We start from the raw sequence: 18785 nt of genomic DNA, 5'->3' as shown, positions 1-18785 counted from the left end.
CAGCTCACTGATTTGGGTGGAAGATGTCCCCCTGGGGTTGGCGTCTCTCCGGGAGTATTCTTAGCAGGGTGCTTGGTTCAGGCCAGATTCGGGTGAAACCTTCCTCCCTTGTTACTGCTGAGGGGCAGAGCTGGGCAGTAATTGGCAGGATGTTACAAGTGTCAGCACCTGTGGCGTCCCCCCACCCCCCTGCTGCTGTTTCTGGCTGACACCGGCCTCAGTGGACTCTGGGAGGGGGGGGGCAGCGCCCACTCACTCCCAGCAACCCCCTCGCGGCTCTGCTGGCTGACTGACTGATCGGACTGCTCCTTTCCCAGCAGCCCCTGTGCTGACAGGCTCTCAGCCTGCAGCACCAGAGGCTGGCTGTAGTCTCTATGTATACGCGTGTTTGTGTGTGAATCTGTGTGTGTGTGTGTGTGTGTGTGTGTGTGTGTACACATCTGTGTCTGTGTCTGTGTGTGTGTGTCTGTGTTCATATCTGTGTGTGTGTGTGTGTGTGTTCAGGACACTGAGGCCTGGGTCTGGGAGGAAGCCTAGATTGTAATGGGAAATTCCCTTGCAGCCTTTAGAATATCTACCATTCAAGATTTCTGCTAGGATAAATTTTCCACCCGTCACAGTGACAGACGGGGTTGAAAATTTTCCACCATTACAGAAATTTGTCCGCCATCATCTTCATATGTCAGCAGATCATCGTTTCATTAGTATCAAATAATGTATCACCGGAAAGACAGCGTGATAAGGATATATTTCACAGCCGCTTGGCAATTCTGCTAAATTGCCATGCTCTGCAGTAAAAATTTCAGTTAGGTCATGGCCATAACATTACCTGAATATTGCAATGAGTTCCAAGAATGATAGCCTGCAGTATAGCTCTGAAATGTATGAAACTATAATCCAGCAGGAATAAATTAATTCAAAACTATTCATTTGTTTTCGCTCTTTAGCCAAATTAATTCTGAACGTCAATACTTGAATATTAATTGGACATTATAAAGAACTGCTAACTCTATGAAAAAGTCTATGAAATGAATTTTGTGCCGTAATGCATCTGATAACAGTCACCTTAACAAATGCTCCCTGCCAGGCAACATTTAATGCATTGAATCCACCCACAGGCTCTTTGACAGAGTTGTGCAAGGCTGTTGTAAGCTGATAAAGTCATTGTTCTCCATACCCCTGCACAGTTTCTCTTGGTCCTTGAGGAAAGTTTACGGCAATGGTAAACATTGTTAACTGTATGTACACTTGTCCAGACTACAGTTAACCGTATGAACAAGATCATTCCAAAGGAAATGCCAGTTCAGAGGGAAAAATATAAACTTTCAGGACGTCTTTGACAGTGCCATCACAGTGCCATTGCCTGGTTACAGAGGCCAGCAGTGTGTGTCCCCACATCTCCAGAACACTGCTATCTACACACCTCTATAGCCCAGGTGTGCTGTAAGGACTGCCACGAGGCCAGTCTCTACACCTGTCCACTCCTGTACCCTTTTTAGCCATCCATAATACTTTCAGAATGAAAGTAATACTACATGAATGGGGGGGTGGCAGTGTAGCGTAGTGGTAAGGAGCAGAGCTTGTAACTGATTGCTGGTTGCTGGTTCAAATCCCCACTGGAGCATTGCTGTTGTACCCTTAGGCAAGGTACTTAAGCCAGAGTTGCCTCAGTAAATATCCGGCTGTATAAATGGTGAACATGAAAAACTGTAGCCTATTTAAGTTGCTCTGAATAAGAGTGTCTACTAAATAACAGGAATGTAATGTTATGTAAAAGCTCTTGGGTAAGACTTGATCATTGAAGGTGAAAAAGGAAAGGATAGTAGAAATGCTAATGGAAAAATTCTGCCTAATGTCTAATTTGTGGGATCCCTGTAGCTGGTTCAGTTATGGTATCCCAGTACTTCTGTTCATTCCTTTCCCATGGCTTTAATGGGGCTAAAAACCAGCCCAAAGCTGACAGACAGCTGTAAACGTCACCATCCATTCAGGCAACTGACACAATCAGTCAAACTATATACTATCAGCAATTATACAGCAAATACCAGATACAGGCCCACACAAACGAGAGTGCCCTCAGCACCATCTTTGATACGCCCTGAGATGTTTAATTATTCATTTTCTCTTTGTGTACATAATTCGTTCCCATCTTCTGGTCTCTGTTATGACAGCGATGGGGGCTGATGCGGGCTATTTGAATTCTCTTTGTTGTCCTGCATGCGTTGTGTATTCCACACAGCACACCACCAAGACTTTGAACTGCTGGGCTCTCTCAAACCTTTCTCCCTTCCTCCTCCTGTGCTACATTTCCTGTCTGCTGTGGGAGAGGGAAAAAAAAATTATGACTGCTACCTCGATAATCTATACCCCCCCCTCCCCAAACCCAATAAATCACAGGGCTCTTTCTGGTCTTCAGAAGTTTTTATCTGCATATCACGGTGTGAAGAGTCACGCCTTTTACGATTATAGGCAGGGGTTGCTTCTATGACAGTTTGTTTACAAGTTCCACACACAACACAGCTAAATGAATGAAACAGAACTACAGAAAACTTAAGAAGTTTGTTTGAAGGTGTATCTTCTTCAATCATTTTTGTGAATGACCAGGTCTGAGACACCATTTTGAGCTGTTTTACAGCCCTTCCTATACTGATATTTAGTGCACCGAGAATGTTTTTTGATCTGTACAAATGAATATGAGCTTCTTAGTTTAATCACATCCTTGGAAAAAAAAAATGATTGGGGAGGCAAAAGTCTGGTTATGGTGTTAAATTATAAGACCAATAGACCGTGATCCTTAAAGAAATGTATTTTGTGTTGTCTTCAGCACTAATAGATGTAGGATGATAGTTTCAAACGGGCACATCGGTGAACATTTTAAAGAAAGGAGGGCCGGCCTTCGTTTCTATGAGACCTGTAAGAGAAGCTGTGAGAACCGGGAGAAACAGGGAGAAAATTAAATATGCCTCAGAACTCTACTTATCTAGCGTTGCCATGGCGCTGTCACTGGAACCCGGCAGTGCGGACCCACTTAATGTCAGGGGCGCTACTCTTTGGCTAATTACGTCTACCCGTTTACTACGTCCGTAGTACACCGGTGGCATAAAACGCTGTGATTTTACTGCAGTAGGCTGGGACAGATTTGCGACAACAAAACAAGGGGGGGAAAAAAAAAACCAAAGGAAAGCGCTTGAAGCTTGTATGCTAAAAAGGTGAAAAAGTGACAGGGAGCAGGAGGTGTGCCACCAGCTACAGAGCTGATTTCATCACCGTTTGGATTTTTTTTTTATTTCACCTGCCGCACATTTTGTCAGTGTGACTTACCGCAGGGAAGGCTAGGAATCGCGTTTCCTCAGGAAGTCTTCGTAATGAAAGGATAGTGTGAAACGTGGCTTCTGACAGCAGAAGTAAGGGCTGTTCAATTGTGAAAGGAGGAGGAACATTCACAGTTGCGTACACGTGTGCAAACTGCATGCAAACTTGTAAATTACCTACCTATATCCAAGTCTGCATCCTTGTGAGAGTGTATGTGTATGTTAGCTGTATCCGTGCTGGCTTCCTTGTCAAAATGTAAACTCTAAATTTAGCCATATCAGTGTTTGCCTCCTCTTTCACGTAAGCCTGCGTGGTTTCTGCTTGTCCTAAAAAGCCTTTCTCTTTTGTTTACTTCTACTACCAGTGCACTGAGCGTCCATGTCATTCCTGAAGTATATCGGATTTGACATCAGACTGAACAGACGCAGGCTTCTATAGCCTCTCAGACTCGCTGCCATTTTCTCCCGAGGTGTCACTGAATCTATTCTCTTCACTCTGTGCCAGGCTGCTCGGTATTGGTACCACAACAAGTCTCCTGTCAGTGCATCTCACACACACACACACACACACACACACACACACACACACACGTGCATATAAACTCACATACTTTGACTGATTGGCTATGTAGTAGTGAGGCATAGCGGTAAGGAGCAGGGCTCGTAACTGAATGGTTACTGGTTCAAATTCTCTGTTGGGCAAGGTGTTTAAACCACAGCTGCTTCAGTAAATGTCCATCCATTTGAATGGCAAAAATTGTCACCTATATACGTTGTTCTGGATAAGAGCGTTTGCTAAATAACAATAATGTAAATGTAAATGTAATGTTTTAAAATCATCTGTGTAAAGGGGCTTGTTGTCAGCATGGTGGCAGAAAAGGAAGGCTTAAAAAAATGAATGGGTGTGTGTCTCTCGCCCCGGGGGGGATGAATGTGTTTATTTAGCCTGGGCCTGATGTCCCCGGGCACGCCCCTGTCACGGCCCTGTGGACAGGGCCACAGGCTCTTTGTAATTGGCGATGCTTATCAGCGGCCCTGAGTGCAGCTGACCTCCCCCGTGCCGTGTCAGGAGGGGTGGTGGCCGCTCTCTGACGCACCGTAAGCTCAGCATGGACCCACGATCAGCCGCTTTCATTTTGGACGCCCTCCCTCCGGGGCCCGTAATAGGCACCTTCTGACACCGCCGGATTGGAGCGGAGGGGAAAATGTGAGCTGGGCTCGCTCAAGCAGAACGCCACAGGTCCTCTCGTTGGCCGGCCTTTCTTTTCTTTCTGACTGCTTTGCTCAAATTAGGCTGCAGTGCGAGTCGTGACTAAGGGTCTGGACTTGCAATCAGAAAGGCCGTGGATTTGATTTTAAAGTGGTTTATTGCCATTTTGCCTCTGTTCAACATCAGTTGTTTACATAACCGTACAGTGATATAAATAAATGATTGTTAAAAATATAAGTGATCTCAGTTTCCCTGGGTAAGGTGGTCAACTGAATACATGACCGTTCACTATAATGACATAGGGAGTTCAGATGTAAGTCTCAAAAATCTGCAATTATGCCCAACAGGTAAAGAGGTATATTATTTGAAGTGTCTGAATGAAATTAGACACCACCTGAGAAATTATGAGCCATCTTTTTCATTTGTCCTGTGACTAGCTAGCAAGCTTGTGACAGATTTAGAGATGAACCCATTTAAATTCTGTGGCTAGTAAAATGGGACAGGTTACCTAGGGGAAAAACCCAGGGGTGCCATTTACGTTTATTACGAGTGAAAAGTAGGTTTGAATGATTATAGGACTTCTGTCAGTGTTTGTGTGCGTGCCTGCTCCTTTTCAACCATCTGTGGTAATCGCCAGTTGTAGTACTTACTTTTGTCCCATTGTAACAGCTCTGTACTCGTTTGGGAGCACGGGGCATGGCGAATAGAATCCTCGGATCCACCTGTAGGATAGCGTGGCTGTTTTACACACTACAGATCTCACAGTGCATTACACTGAAGTAGACACTCTTCGGAGGATGGGCGCTACCCCACTAACAACGTATGAGCAACTTGAGAACACCTGACAAATCGCAGGGTGCTGACAGACTGGCGTGCCAAGGGAACACTGGCTGACCTATCCCACAACTCCCAGGCATTGCTGGAATATTGTATCGCAGTGTTCTTCAGAATATCTCCGTAGTTCACCCGATGATTCTGTTTGCTAGAGGCTGAGGCAGCTGATGCAGGTCGAGTACTCCTCCTTTTCCTCGGCCTCCTGAAACATTCTATGAGGAGACCTCTAACTCTGAGCTTACAACACAGAATGTCTCAGATTGGCCATTCCATGCCATTGGAAAAGTTCTGTGGTGCTTTTGTAGTGTCAACCCTCTGGTCCATGGTCCTCCACAGGTGGGTGTTCCTCTTTTTGTTGCTGACCCTGCCTTTGTGATAACTTGTGTAAGTGGATAAAAACGATTAGACCATGTTCAGGTCATGTCACCTGTTCCACTGAGTTGTGAAGCTCAGTGAATTGCATGGTGTGTCACAGCTTTGCGGGAGGTCTCGTTTCTCGACTTGATAAGGGCCCTGAACAGATTAGACCAGATGGCTTCATGCCCTCAAAGGGGCTATCAGTTCCTAAAAGAAGCACTGGAAACTCCACTCCACACACACTCAGAGCGGTGATTACTTTAACACGCTCCAGACTGCTCGGTGACACTGTGCAGTTCAGGGCGTTCATGGCCACCTCTGAGGTGATTGAAATGTATTTCAGTGCATCTCTGAGCCCGAGTTTTGTCTGCGGATCCTCATAGCATCACCATCTGCACCACGTCTGTGCGTTTGTGGGATATTTCTGACCGTTTCTCGGCAACGTAGACTGTGAGGGCGCCGCCCCTTTGAAGCCTGCGGAGTGTCAGGGGAGGGCGTGTCCAGGACATGTCAGCCCATCTGTCCAACACTCGCAGGAGAAACTATGCATTTCCAGTCATTTAATATTCCCCAACACAGCCTGCACGCACACTGACAATATCAGTTATATTATATATCCCATAATATTCCCTGAACACGGACAGCATGAAAATGCAAAGGCTTCCCACAACAAAAAATACATATGACACTAGTCAGTGTTTCCATCAAAAGGACAGACATTCAGTATTAATTTGATATTAAAATGTGCTTTGATTCCTGAGATGCAATATTCTGATTATTGAATCCCCCTTTTTTCTGTCCAGTTTTTTGTATTAGTATAGATTCATTGCAAATACCTCTAGTCTCACTCTCACATTAAGGCAGAAAATTAAAAAAAATCTGAGTTTTCTGATTTGTACTGGATTTTTAAGTTCTTCTTCACAAATATTGATTTGAAGGAAAACATATGCGGGCTATTCTTCTTTTTTAATGTAAATTAGTAGCCATTCAAATACTGAAGGAAATGCTAGATTAATGATTATGTGGTGCCATACTAAAAGAAATCAAATTGGGTGTCATCCTGAAAGCATACTGCCGTTTCTCCTACTGCCAAGATTGGCTGTATTGAGCTAATGAGATGGTAGCCATTTGAAACAAAGATGTCACAGAGAGAAAACCAAAGGCTCATGTTTCCACTTGGAGTAATGGAGTAATGTTTCTGCTGTACCCAGGAAGGCTGACCTTATCTAAACCAAACTTGAGTGTGATACAGATTTACATGAGGATACCAGTGCCTGTTGGTGTGCCTGTTGCATGCGGTCTTTCTTTGGTCGCTGAGAACTGTACAGTGCCGAGCAGCAGAAGGGCCAGCCTGCTGGCTGGGGGGGGAAATGAGAGCCACGCCCGGGCCGCCGTGTTTTTCCTGAGATTAGCGCCGTGCCAGCGCCCATTGTTACCGGGGGAGGCTGAGCGCTGACCTCCGGGAGGGCGTGTATGTACCCCGGGAAGGGGGGAGGGGTGGGGGGGTCAGCGTCCCTGGCCTCGGTGACCTGGCGGCTCCCGACCTCAGCTGCTTCCTGACAGGGGTGTGCTTCCCCCTGTGTCCTGTCAGGGCTTGGAGTGCATGCGCGTGCCCGAACACACACACACACGCACACACACACAGACGCACTGCAGCCCTACAGAGCACCTCCACTTCTCTGTGAACATGAAGCGGGAAAGAGAAGGCTTGACCTCAGTGACCTCAGGGCCTGCGTTTCTCTCGGGCTTAAGTTGCGTTTTGAATGTGTTGTTTTTCTCCCGGGTGAAATCGTCAGGGTTTGTGTTGAATCACTGCGAAATTAAGGGTGTTATTAGCTTTTACATAATCATATGCTCTCTGTTTTTAGAGATTGAAATGCAGTAATTAAATTTCAGCTTTGAATTTTGAATTTAACAATGAAAGGAGACATTAATGTTCGTCGAATCCTTGTACTTTCATGTCTAATGACGTAACAGTGAATTGCTAAACTTATCTCTTTCTCTCTCTCTACATATATAACATTTATCCTAAAATTTGTCAGTGCATCCTTATTAAAAAAGAAAATGGACGAGCAATAAAGAAGCAGTCATTTATCCTCTTATGCAGCTCTTACAAGTAACGTTGAAGCAACGACAGAGTAGCGTTACAGGGATGCTGAGTGACAGTGGTAAAATGTGATGGGCATCGTTGCCAACAGTGCTCAGCCTAATGGCCCTTATGATTACACATCATTTGCAGAATTGGCATGGGAGGATGCTCTCATAGGAAAGAAAAAAAAAAAACACAGAACAGTTCAGGGGAAATAAAGCGATGGGGAATAATGGGGGGGATTAAAGAGTGATCACCATCCCTCCATTCATCCCATTGTTTATTTCATTAGTGCGTTTTTGTCATTTATGAGGCTGGAGAGCTTTAATAACGTTATCGGACATGGCGGTGCTGTTTTCCCTCTCGCTGAACAGGGCAGGCTCTTCTTGCATTTTAAAGGGACTGTGATGACTAGAATGCCAAACCCGACGGTTTGCCAGAGGCGTAATGCTAGCCCAAGATGGGTGAAATGTAGTTTGTTCTCAGGTTGGTCAGGTGTGCTGGATGATCTACTGCTTTTGTCCACATTTTGCAAAACTTTGAGGTTCACTTGAGAGACAAACTTGTGGAAGGTTTGTAAACCGGAAGGAATGGAGAATGAGGTCTTGTTTTCTGGGTGATCAGTAGGGACACCCCCAGAACTCATGGTGGCAGGGTGACATGAGGGTGAACCCCATAATGGGTGGAGCTACCATAGAGGCTGACAACCACTGACTCATGGGAACCAGTCAAAGTAATCTTCTCTCTGTACTAAAACATCATGATTTGTTGAACTCCTCAGGTCACCAGTAACATGTTTGCTCTGGCCTCTTCTGGTTTTATGAGTTGAGCTACGTAATTTCCAGCTGGATTGTTTTTGAAAACGGGAGCGCCGAACCGTACCTGTTTTGAACAGCGCTGAGGTGGACCTGTCCGCCGTGGGCGTGGAGCCGCAACAGACGCTCTGAATCAGGGGAGGAATTACTGTGGTTTCTGCGACTTTGTCTGGTTGCACCACCCTGTCGCTGTTATGCTTTACATTGCATGTGCAGTGATGCTCTCAATGCTTAACACAGGCAGAAACAAAGCCTTTGGAAATGCAGTGCTGATGCTCCGATGCAGCGGCCACAGGGGCGTGGAGTGGAAACGGTGTGGGCCCGGGTTTGTTTTGTTCCACTGTCTCTGCCTCTGGCTGCGGGAAAGGCCCTCTTCAGTTCAGCTTCTCCCACATTCGGATGAGACGAGCGAGCGGTCGGACTCACCGTGCATCACAGTTATTTGCCTAAAAGATTGTCTTACCCTGGGCAGCTTGCTTGCAGCCGGCATTTTTTTTCCCTGTTATCCATTCACACAGCTGGATAATCACTGAAAGCTATTCGGGTTAAGCAGCTTGCTGAAGGGCACCGCAGCAGTGCCTCATCTGGGATTCAAACATGCAACCTTGTGGTTACATGTCGGGGTCCTCAACCGTTGGCCCTTTTGTGGGAGTTCTCACTCTGCCCTCTGGGGGGCGCTCTCTCGGCCTCATGCGTCTCACTCTCCCACACGCTGCATTTGCCCAGAAGAAACGGAAACGCGTTCTTTGAGCTGCGCTGGTCATTCATAAGTAGTTCTCCGAGTCGATAGCATAAACCCTGGCAGTGAGTGACGGCGAGTTTAATCCCGTGATGAATAGGCCTTTAATTGAGATTGTATGAGCCCAGATTCATGCCACAGTGGAAGGGACCAGGGAGGCAGTAGCTTTTGCTGAACTCATGTAAAAAGGGGGAATTGGGTGACATTTATTTTTCTTGTACTAAATTGGAGTTAAGCGACTGTGGAATTGATTCAGCGCTTTGGGACCGGTTCTCTGGGAATGCCAGCCACACGTGTTTGAGGAGAATGTAGATAATGTGCCTAGAGGAGAGACACTCATATCTCCAGCAGCTGTAGTTACAGGAGAAAGCCCTGTGTCAATGCTTACTGCCAGCTAATTGCGTTTTATTTAGATACTTTATCAGCTTTTGATTTGTTTTCATACTTTAATATTGTGTATCGCTGAAAATAAAAAAATATATTATTTTGCCTCAATAACCAAGTAGAAGTATTACAATTAAATGAACTAAAATTAAGGGTGGTATTCATAGATGGACTCAGTGGCCTTCCTAAAGGTAGATTGAACTGATGCATAATTTCTTTTCAGAGGAATTTACAAAGAAATTTGTCATTTTTTCCTTGTCGTTTGCTGTGGGACACTGTTTTTGAATCCTCTCAGAACAGCCACTTTTCCATCTCTCTGATGTTGAGATCAAATGCTGGCCCATCTGCCATTAAAAAAGACATACCTTTAGCGGTTTGCAGAAGAGGACCTTAAAGCATAAGCTGCTGCATATATTGGCTTTGTAACTTCATAATAGCGACTGGTTTGGTGTTGGTTTGAATATCAGACTTAAGGAAAGCCCGGTATGGTGGAGGATTAGGCTCCCCCAAACAGGAGTTCTTAGGGAGCTGTTGAGCTTTTTCTTGATTGTCTGTCTGGAGGTGAATTAGACCACTCAACTTTGCTGCATCATAGCCAGGCCCTGTGGAAAAAAAAACTGGAACAAGCCAGGGCTCAATGTGATTATTGTCTACTGTAGATCAGAAGTTCTTCGCTCTTTCCACAAAAAGGCCAACTTGTATAACATGATATATTCTGACTCAACATGTTTCCATTCAGATTCATTATGGAGGTCAAAGAAGATCAGCTGAGTAATGTCTCCTTGTCTGTATGCAGCTGAAGGCATTGGACAGCGGTTCCTTTTCAGTTTTGTCAATTTTTGCCAAACTTTTTAAGTCAGGGGAGATTCAGTGGCGTCAGAATGAGAGTCAGGTGAAATGGTTAGTAATGTAATCAATATATATCAGTGCAAGGTGGCTGCAACAGATGGCTCTCAGCTGCATGTGAATGGGGAATTCTTTGTAGCAACCTGACCTTAACCTTTCAGTCTTGGCTTTGCTGGTTTTTTAAGCCTTTCTTATTCCTGCTAAAATGTAGCTGAGCTTTGGAGAAATTGACCGATCCATCAGACTTCTGTGAAGCTTTGAATTGTGCAGATTGTGATTACTCCCAGACAGAAGAGCCAGCAGCACTGAATGCTAGGCACTTAAAAAAATTGTTACCGTTGCTCTGGGATTCAGAGGGAGAGGGAGAGACAGGGGGAGAGAGAGAGAGAGGGGGAGAGAGAGAGAGAGAGAGAGAGAGAGAAAGAGAGGGAGATGTATGATAAAGATGGCTCATATCCTGAATTCTCTCGGCGAAACTGAGGCCCGGCGGTGTTTGGGTGCGAGCAATAAAGTGAGATGGCTCCCGGGGTCGGCCTCAGATGACACAGTTGTCCCTTTCTCCCTCACACACACACACACACACGCACACGCGCACACGCGCACACACGCACACACGCACACACACACACACGCCCGTGCCCTCAGGCTCTGTCCCTCGGAACGACATGGTTAATTCCTGGACGGCGGCTCTCACCGAGCTGCTGACAGACGGGCTCCCCGGCCGCCGCGCTGCTGTTGTGGCGCGGCGCCAGCGCCGGCGGGCAGGTTTCTCTTGCTCTCCGCTGCCAGGCCCGGTGCCAGGCCCGGTGCCAGCTCTGAGCCCCGTGAAGCAAAATGGGGACAATGGGGGGAACGAGCGGTGTCCAGGCAGGAACACAGCAGGCTGGTCTCCTGGTGCTCCACAGGTGGCCTTGAGCAATTATATGTGTACAGTGGTCATATTTTTTCATAGTCTTGATTAAATGGGAATAAAAAATGCTATAATAGTAAAAAAAGCCCATTGTGTTTAAAGTTTATAATGTTTTAAATGTTAGCCTTCAGTCTTAATATCATTGCATATAGCAAAGTCATACTGTGGGGGGATTTCTGTCCATATAGAGAGGGAGAGAGAGAGAGAGAGATTTCCCATATTTTTTCACACTCCTAATTAAATAGGAGTAAAAACATGCTATAAAGTAAAAAATACATTGTGTTTTAAATGTTTATTGTGTTTTAAATGTCAGCCTCCAGTCTTAATATCACTAATATTACTGCACAGAGCAAAGTCATGCTGTTCCGAAAACAATACATTTTATTCCAGTTAACATGGGGGTCGCATGTTTCCGCAACCCCGCAGTTAACAGTTTGCAAATGCCCGTCTGGTGTATCGGTTACATTTACAGGACACTCCCTGTAGAGTTTTATGAGTCTCTGGCATTTCTGATGGGGGGTTGGTTCCGTTCTCCATACCAAGGGGTATGAATGAATGAGTACAAAGGGTGCCATACACAGGCCTGGTGTGATTCGGCCCACAGAAGATCCCCCTGGATTATACAATAGCTTTGATGCTTAAAGAGGCTTCAGCTCCATTCATTGGAAGAAAGAAGAAAAAAAAAGAGGGATGAATAGAACGAACGCGAACGGGCAGGTGCAGGTGAGATGCGACAGACTGGCACATCCCCAGCAATGGGGGAGTCATGGGTGCTCGCAAAAAAGGGTGGTGTTACCACGTGTTTTCACTGACTCGCTGATTTGAACCTGTCCTCAGTCCTTTTTGTGCTGTGGAGTTGCAGCGTTTTTCTGATTTGTTCAAACTTGTTAACAGTCACCGGTCCACACGCGGGGTTGACGTGAGCCCTCTTTCCCTCTGGCGCTTGTCCGCCGCACTGTGCCAAAGGCTGAAATTTAAGAGAAGGCTAAGCGGCAGATCGTTTTCCCCAGCCGATGACGTGACTGAGATGTGGTGCGGTATTGTTTTGGGTAGGGGGGGTGGCCGCGCACAGACCTGCTGACTATGAAGCGGTTTGTAATGACTCAAGATTTTTTTTGGCTGGAGGGGGGGGGGAAGTGAAGGGAAAAAGATTCAGAAACAATGGAGCCTTTGCCCGGCTTTCACAAAAAAAAAAAAAAAAAAGGACGTTGACGCAACCGTCCCTGGTTCTTCCTGCCATGTTTCCTGAAACAGGAAGCGGAGCCGCGGCCGTGGCTCTCCCTCCTCTCTCCGGGAGCCCTCACTGTGGTGGGCCGGAGGGAGCTGGAGGAGGAGGAGGCCGCTTGGAAAGAAAGCCGTCGTAAATCACTTCGAAGGCTGCTGCGCGCATGAGCCGCGGAGGGGGTTGTCTGAGAGATCCCGGGAACTTCCTCTGGCTCTCGGTGAGCGTGCCAGGCCTTTGGGTTTCTCCCACACTCGGGGTAAAGCTCGGTCGTGCGTTCACCCGCCCGGTCAGGCCCTCCTGCAGAACAATGGGATGGCGCTGTCCTCAGAGGTGAAAATGCTGCAGGTAAACAATGGGAAAGAGTTCCAAGAATTAGTTTAGTCTTCTTTTTACACCACATTATTTGCATTTAGCAGACACTCTTACCCAGAGTGACTTGCATAGGTTACAATTTTTACCTGTTTCCCATTGATACACTTGGGTATTTACTGAAGCAAATTTGGGTTAAGTGCCTTGCCCAAGGGTACAACAGTAGTGCCCTAGCGGAGGCATCGAACCTTGCAGCCTTTCGGTTACGGGTCCGGCTCCTTAACCACTATGCCACACTGCCACCCAAAAGAGTCTCAGTGTAATGGCTGCACTGTCAGTACATGACCTTGGCCACCAGGGTTTAAACTGTGGCCATGCACTGGAAGTCTGGGAAACTGGGTGGAGAGGAAAGCAAATGCACCACTTTGGTATCTCTGGACCTGATCTAGGCTACCGTACCAGAAAACAGAAGCTAATTTGAAAGCTGTCTGATATGGTTGTTCACACTGTGCGGATAGGGAGTTTGTGGGTGTCAGTCAGATGCTTGATCGCAGCCACGGCATATTTGTATTTTTCACCAAAAGAAAAAAAACATCCTCAAACTGTGCTGAACTGTGAAATTAGGCATTCCTCTGTGACAGAAAACTTCCGAGTGTTGGAAACGATATTCAGCCATATTTTAAATAACACATTTTATTTATAGACAGTTTTTTTCTCACATCCAAGGCACTTTACAGTATAAAATTGAACCTCAGTTAAAACAAGAACGAAAAGCAGCCACCAATTCTTGAAAGACTGATGCTGCATTTTCAACTCTTTTGCTGACGATATAGATTTCTGACCAGATCTCTTTCTGCTTGGCTTGTCCATTAGGGATCTTTCCCAACTATAGTCATTACATCCCTCCTTATTACCCCATCAGTGATGCTCTTAAATTACTTTACGCTTCTTAATTGGGTGCAGTTTAATATAAGTTCCTGACTGCATGAACAAAAAGCTCTGCTGCCTCAGCGGTCACATTACACAGGACATATGCCACCTGGTGTTTGAATCGTGTAACTGCAGCAGCTTCACAGCAGGTGTTGCATTGCCAGTGTCCCCGCTGGTTTGATTTGCGCGTATTACCAAACAACGATGGCAACCTGCGTTTACGGCCTGCTGTGTTTCACTACTGTCTACGGGAGACATCAAAATCTGTAATTCTCCTGGCTTTATCCCACTGATTCCCGGTGAATTTACTGTGAATCAGTCGGTAATTGTCATTTCCTTTGAAGCTTTGTGTGGGTGCCGTTGCTCTGGGAACCACGCAGGCTGCAGCTGGTCATAGGAGTGTTGGGGCACTGCGGACTCAGTGGCCCCCCCAGACGGCTGAGGTCTGTCCCGGTTTGGCCGTCTTTCTCAGGCAACCCGTTTTGAGCGGCAGGCGACAGCACTGTACCTGACCTCGCCCTCCGTGGCTTGCCGTGGGGATGGTGCTGTTGAGCTGGGAGTGACCTGTTGTTATCCTCAGTCTCCTTGTTACTCTTATCCCCAGTTGTGATACCCAGGTGACCACTTCAGGATATAGCAATGTAGCATAGTGGTTAAGGAGCAGGACTCGTAACCGAAAGGTTGCCGGTTCGATCCCCACTGGGTCACTGCTGCTGTACCCTTGGGCAAGGTACTTAACCCGCAGTTGCCTCAGTAAATATCCAGCTGTATAAATGGATAACATTGTAAAGAACTGTAACCTATGTAAGTCGCTTTGGATAAAAGCGTCTGCCAAATGAATAAATGTAAAATGTAGATATTTTAACTGACACCTGGCCAAAATCGAAAAGTGTGGTTTTTTTGGGAACATTCCCCAGTTCTTGTGGTTATTAATTAAAAATGGTCGTATTTAATTCTGTTGGACTTTTTGCGTGTCTGCCTAAACACCTGAAAGGGTCAGATTTCACTGGAATACTCCTATACATACAGAAACGGTTGTTTTTTTTTTATGTTATGTTCCCGTCTAAGTCAGATATGCTTATTTTTTGGTTTTCAGATCTGAATATGGAGTACAACCCCTCGGACCATCCGAGAGCGAGCACGATATTCCTCAGCAAGTCCCAGACTGACGGTGAGTTTGGCCGAAGTGACACCGCACCGTGTGGCCGTGTGGAACCACACCTCTTACCATAGCTCCTCGTGCATTGGCAAAGTCAGCATGCTTTACATATGCAACATAACAGAGGGTTCGGCCTCTTTAAAACTACTGATGAAACTAAAGCTGCTTTTTTACACTGCTTTGTTCCTCTGCGTGTAACTTGCCTTCATTTTCATCAGAATTCATTACCAATATATGTTAACCTAGGCAGGCATTTATATGCATTTATATGCCCGCAAGCGCAGTTGATTTTGTACGTATCATCATGCCTTTAGGGTATGGTGTTATGCTAACTCTATTAATGAACGCCTAACAGATTAGTGTTTATCCTCCAAATTCTTATGCCATGAGTCAGATGCAAACGCTGATGATGAAACGCTCTTTCTGATTGGCCGTTTTGTTTCATGTTTCAAGTTTTCTGTTATACCACTAACTATGTGGTATTTAAATGAATGATCTTAAAACAGACTCAAAAACAAGAAGCTGCATAGATATAAAGTGACCTCAGTTTTAATTGTTAATTGTCTGTAGGAAACAGTTTATCTCTTGCTCCTTCTCCATTCCAGATGCTCCAGTTAATTTGTGCTGCCCCAAATATCTTACAATTTTTCCCTAAATATGAAAAAAAATTGGTGCTTTTGCTCACTGTATTTTTCAACATGTTTACCCATGTTAAACCAGTAGCAACAGTAATGTGCGGTGCCTTTTTGAATTGATGTCAGTCTTTCAAACTCAGCAAAAACAGATTCAACTCTTTTTTCAGTTGCCGTTCCCAACAAGAAAGGTAAGAGTCTCTGTGGCAGTGGGTGAGGCTATGTGAGTGGGTCTTTGAGTGTAGCTCTGCTTCTCAGCTATGGACAGTCTCTCGTAAGTGCGGATCGCAGTCTGTTGTACACCGCTGCTCGGAGCTCAGTGTCATCTTCCCTGTGTCGTCTCCATGTACTGTACGGGTCAAACCTCTGCTTTTGAGATACCTGTGCATGCTTTCTGTGTAGCTTGTGATCTGTGTTATTTTTGTAATTGATAGAGTGTGTCTTTCAGCACCAGTGTTCCTGCTGTGTTTGATTAAAAGGGCGACTCATTCGAAAGGCTTTGACGATCAATCAGATTTGACACACAAGATGTTTCCTGTGCATGTATTAAATACGTAGGTGTAATTTTGCAGTTGTTAATACAGAATACACATACACACACTCACACATTTTAATGCTTCATCCTTTTCATGACATCTGGGGTTGGGGCGGATGTGAGGAATCCCGTCGGACTGAAATAGCTGGTGAGGAGCGCGGACAGTCAGCCGCGTGCGAGATGGCTGGCGACGTGCAGGGTGACGCTCAACTGCTGACGTCTTCCGCGGGTCCCGCTGGTACGCAGACACAGTAGCTGAAACCCCGAGGCAGGGAGGTTTCAGACAGGGAGCAGGTTACTGCGTCAGAGCAGCATGTCTGCGCCCGTCCCGGCACGCCAGCTGTCGCACCCTCCTCTGCGTTTCCGTGGCGATGACGGAGAGCCGGGAAATCCTGCCTGCCGAGCCCACCCGCGACCCCCGGCTTCCTGCGGCAATGCCAGCGCCTCTCTCACATTACCACCCGCTGTGTCTGCGACCACCAGTCAACATTCCTGCTCTACAAAAAACAAGAACCAAGCTGGCACTTGGTGGATCTTATTTGAGCCCTCTGGCTCCATCTAGTGGCGATATGAAAGTACTGTCCTTGCCAAGGGGGAGCTGCTCAGTCAGTTGATTAGTCAGTGAGTGGGGTCATCACAGGGTTATTTTGCAGCTGAACAGAACCCCACATTGTAACACCCCATCAGGGAATCTGAATGGAGGAAGTGAAGCAGTAGTCTCAGCAGTTGTTTGGCAGTGAAAAGTTTTAGATATTTCAGATCATATTAGTTTTATACAGTACCAGGAACTGTCCTACTTTTCTATGTGAAAATATCTGAGATCTTTTTTACCCAAGACGAGATTCATATGAATAATGCATAGATTTTACTTTAATTACCCGGGACCAATTTAAGGCAGAAAAAATCTGATTCAGTCACAAATGTAAATCCCCTGCATAAAGTGCCTGCTTTTGGAACAAAAGATGATCCCTTTGAATATTTGTACGGAAATTACAGAAATGTCATCAAGTCATAGCAATGACTAATTCTGGCTACACTAATCTTTCCTCAGCATGTTAGAGTACATTTTGAATTCAATTATTTAAATACACTTTGATTCTCTTTATATTAATAAAGAAAACTGGTGCAGTTTTTATGTGTTAAATCTGTTCTGCAACAAGTTGAAATGTCTTTGTTTCTTTAATATCTTTAGCTGTGTGCTGAGAATCAGAAGAAACATATCAGTTTATGTAAGACTTTGCAAGGTGTTCCAGCTGCAGGTCACATGACCTGGCCAAGCTGGAACCATATTTATGACAAATGTCCCACTGTTCCCACTCCGTCAGAAATGAGAGATGTCACTGCAACCTAACACATTCACACACGCACACCTTCATATCGGTCTCTATAACCAGCATCAGTTTGGCACTTTGAAATAGGTTCATTTTACTGGACTAGTACTGTTGTGGATGCTACTATCCTACATTACTGCTGACACTATACTCAAAGTATATGTCCTGTCTTTTATGGAAGCATTGTAATGTGTATTACATTATGTAACTCCATTATTGTCATTAAACAGATTCTCTTATCCATTTCTACAGCTGGATATTTACTGAGGCAATTGTGGGTTCAGTATTTTGGCCAAAGGTACAACAGCAATGTCCCATTTGAAATTCAATCCAGAAACCTTTCGGTTACAAGCCCTGCTCCTTACTACTACCGCTCAGTATAAAGGTTATAGTGGAAATTGTACAGGACAGAGCTGTCTTTCAAATGCGCACAGCCTCTGCTACCCTACATTACATTGCATCACATTATTGGCATTTAGCAGATGCTCTTATCCAGAGTGACTTAACGTAGGTTACAGTTTTTTTACAATGTTATCCATTTATATGGCTGGATATTTACTGAGGCAACTGTGGCTTAAATACCTTGCTCGAGGGTACAGCAGCAGTGCCCCAGTGGGGAATCGAATGGGCAACCTTCCGGTTATAAGTCCTGCTCCTTACCCGCCATGCTACACCGTCGCCCCACTCTACCTGGCTTCTGGAGGAGCAAAGCCCTCTCTGTTTTCTTATGTTTTATATTTTAGGTTTGTGTTTCCCTTTGAAGGGGGCAGGTGTCTCCCCCCGGTCCATTCGCTTTAAGCTCCGAGTCCCGTACCTGTGCTTTCTGCCGCTGTTCTGCATGAGGGGGGGGGGGGCCCAGCGGCTGCTTTTTTCTTTTTCTTTTCTTTTTTTGGCTTACTGTACGTGTTCGGGTTTGGTTGTTTCGTCTCTGCGTCGCTGACCCCCGGCTCTCTCTTTTCCAGTGCGGGAAAAACGGAAGAGCCTCTACATCAACCACGTAAGTCCATGCAGGTCCAGTGTCTGCTCTTTACCAACCACAGCCCTAATTTGCCTTGCTGCATGTAGCTCTGAGGTAGCTTGAGTAGAGGATGCATGTGCAAGCTATTGTCGAGATTTTCTTTTCTTTGGACATGTTTCTTCTAATGTGAAATTTCTGCGGTGTCTCAGGA

The 18785-nt window shown here is 45.7% G+C and overlaps 1 protein-coding gene across 2 annotated transcripts in view; it reads left to right on the top strand.

The window, feature by feature from the left end:
- ccny (cyclin Y) overlaps positions 1 to 18785 on the top strand; it is a 57284-nt gene that overhangs the window by 23747 nt on the left and 14752 nt on the right. The window contains exons 2-4 of one of the 2 annotated variants that reach the window (XM_036517418.1): positions 15056 to 15130; positions 15921 to 15941; positions 18579 to 18613. In XM_036517418.1, coding sequence (XP_036373311.1) covers positions 15056 to 15130; positions 15921 to 15941; positions 18579 to 18613 — 131 coding nt within the window. The remainder of the gene's footprint in view (positions 1 to 15055; positions 15131 to 15920; positions 15942 to 18578; positions 18614 to 18785) is intronic. The other variant, XM_036517427.1, reaches the window with a different exon arrangement.

Source organism: Megalops cyprinoides, chromosome 2 (genome assembly GCF_013368585.1).
Source record: "Megalops cyprinoides isolate fMegCyp1 chromosome 2, fMegCyp1.pri, whole genome shotgun sequence".
Classification (NCBI taxonomy): domain Eukaryota; kingdom Metazoa; phylum Chordata; class Actinopteri; order Elopiformes; family Megalopidae; genus Megalops; species Megalops cyprinoides.
The sequence above is the reverse complement of the archived record's forward strand: the minus strand, read 5'-3'. Positions and strand labels throughout refer to the sequence as shown.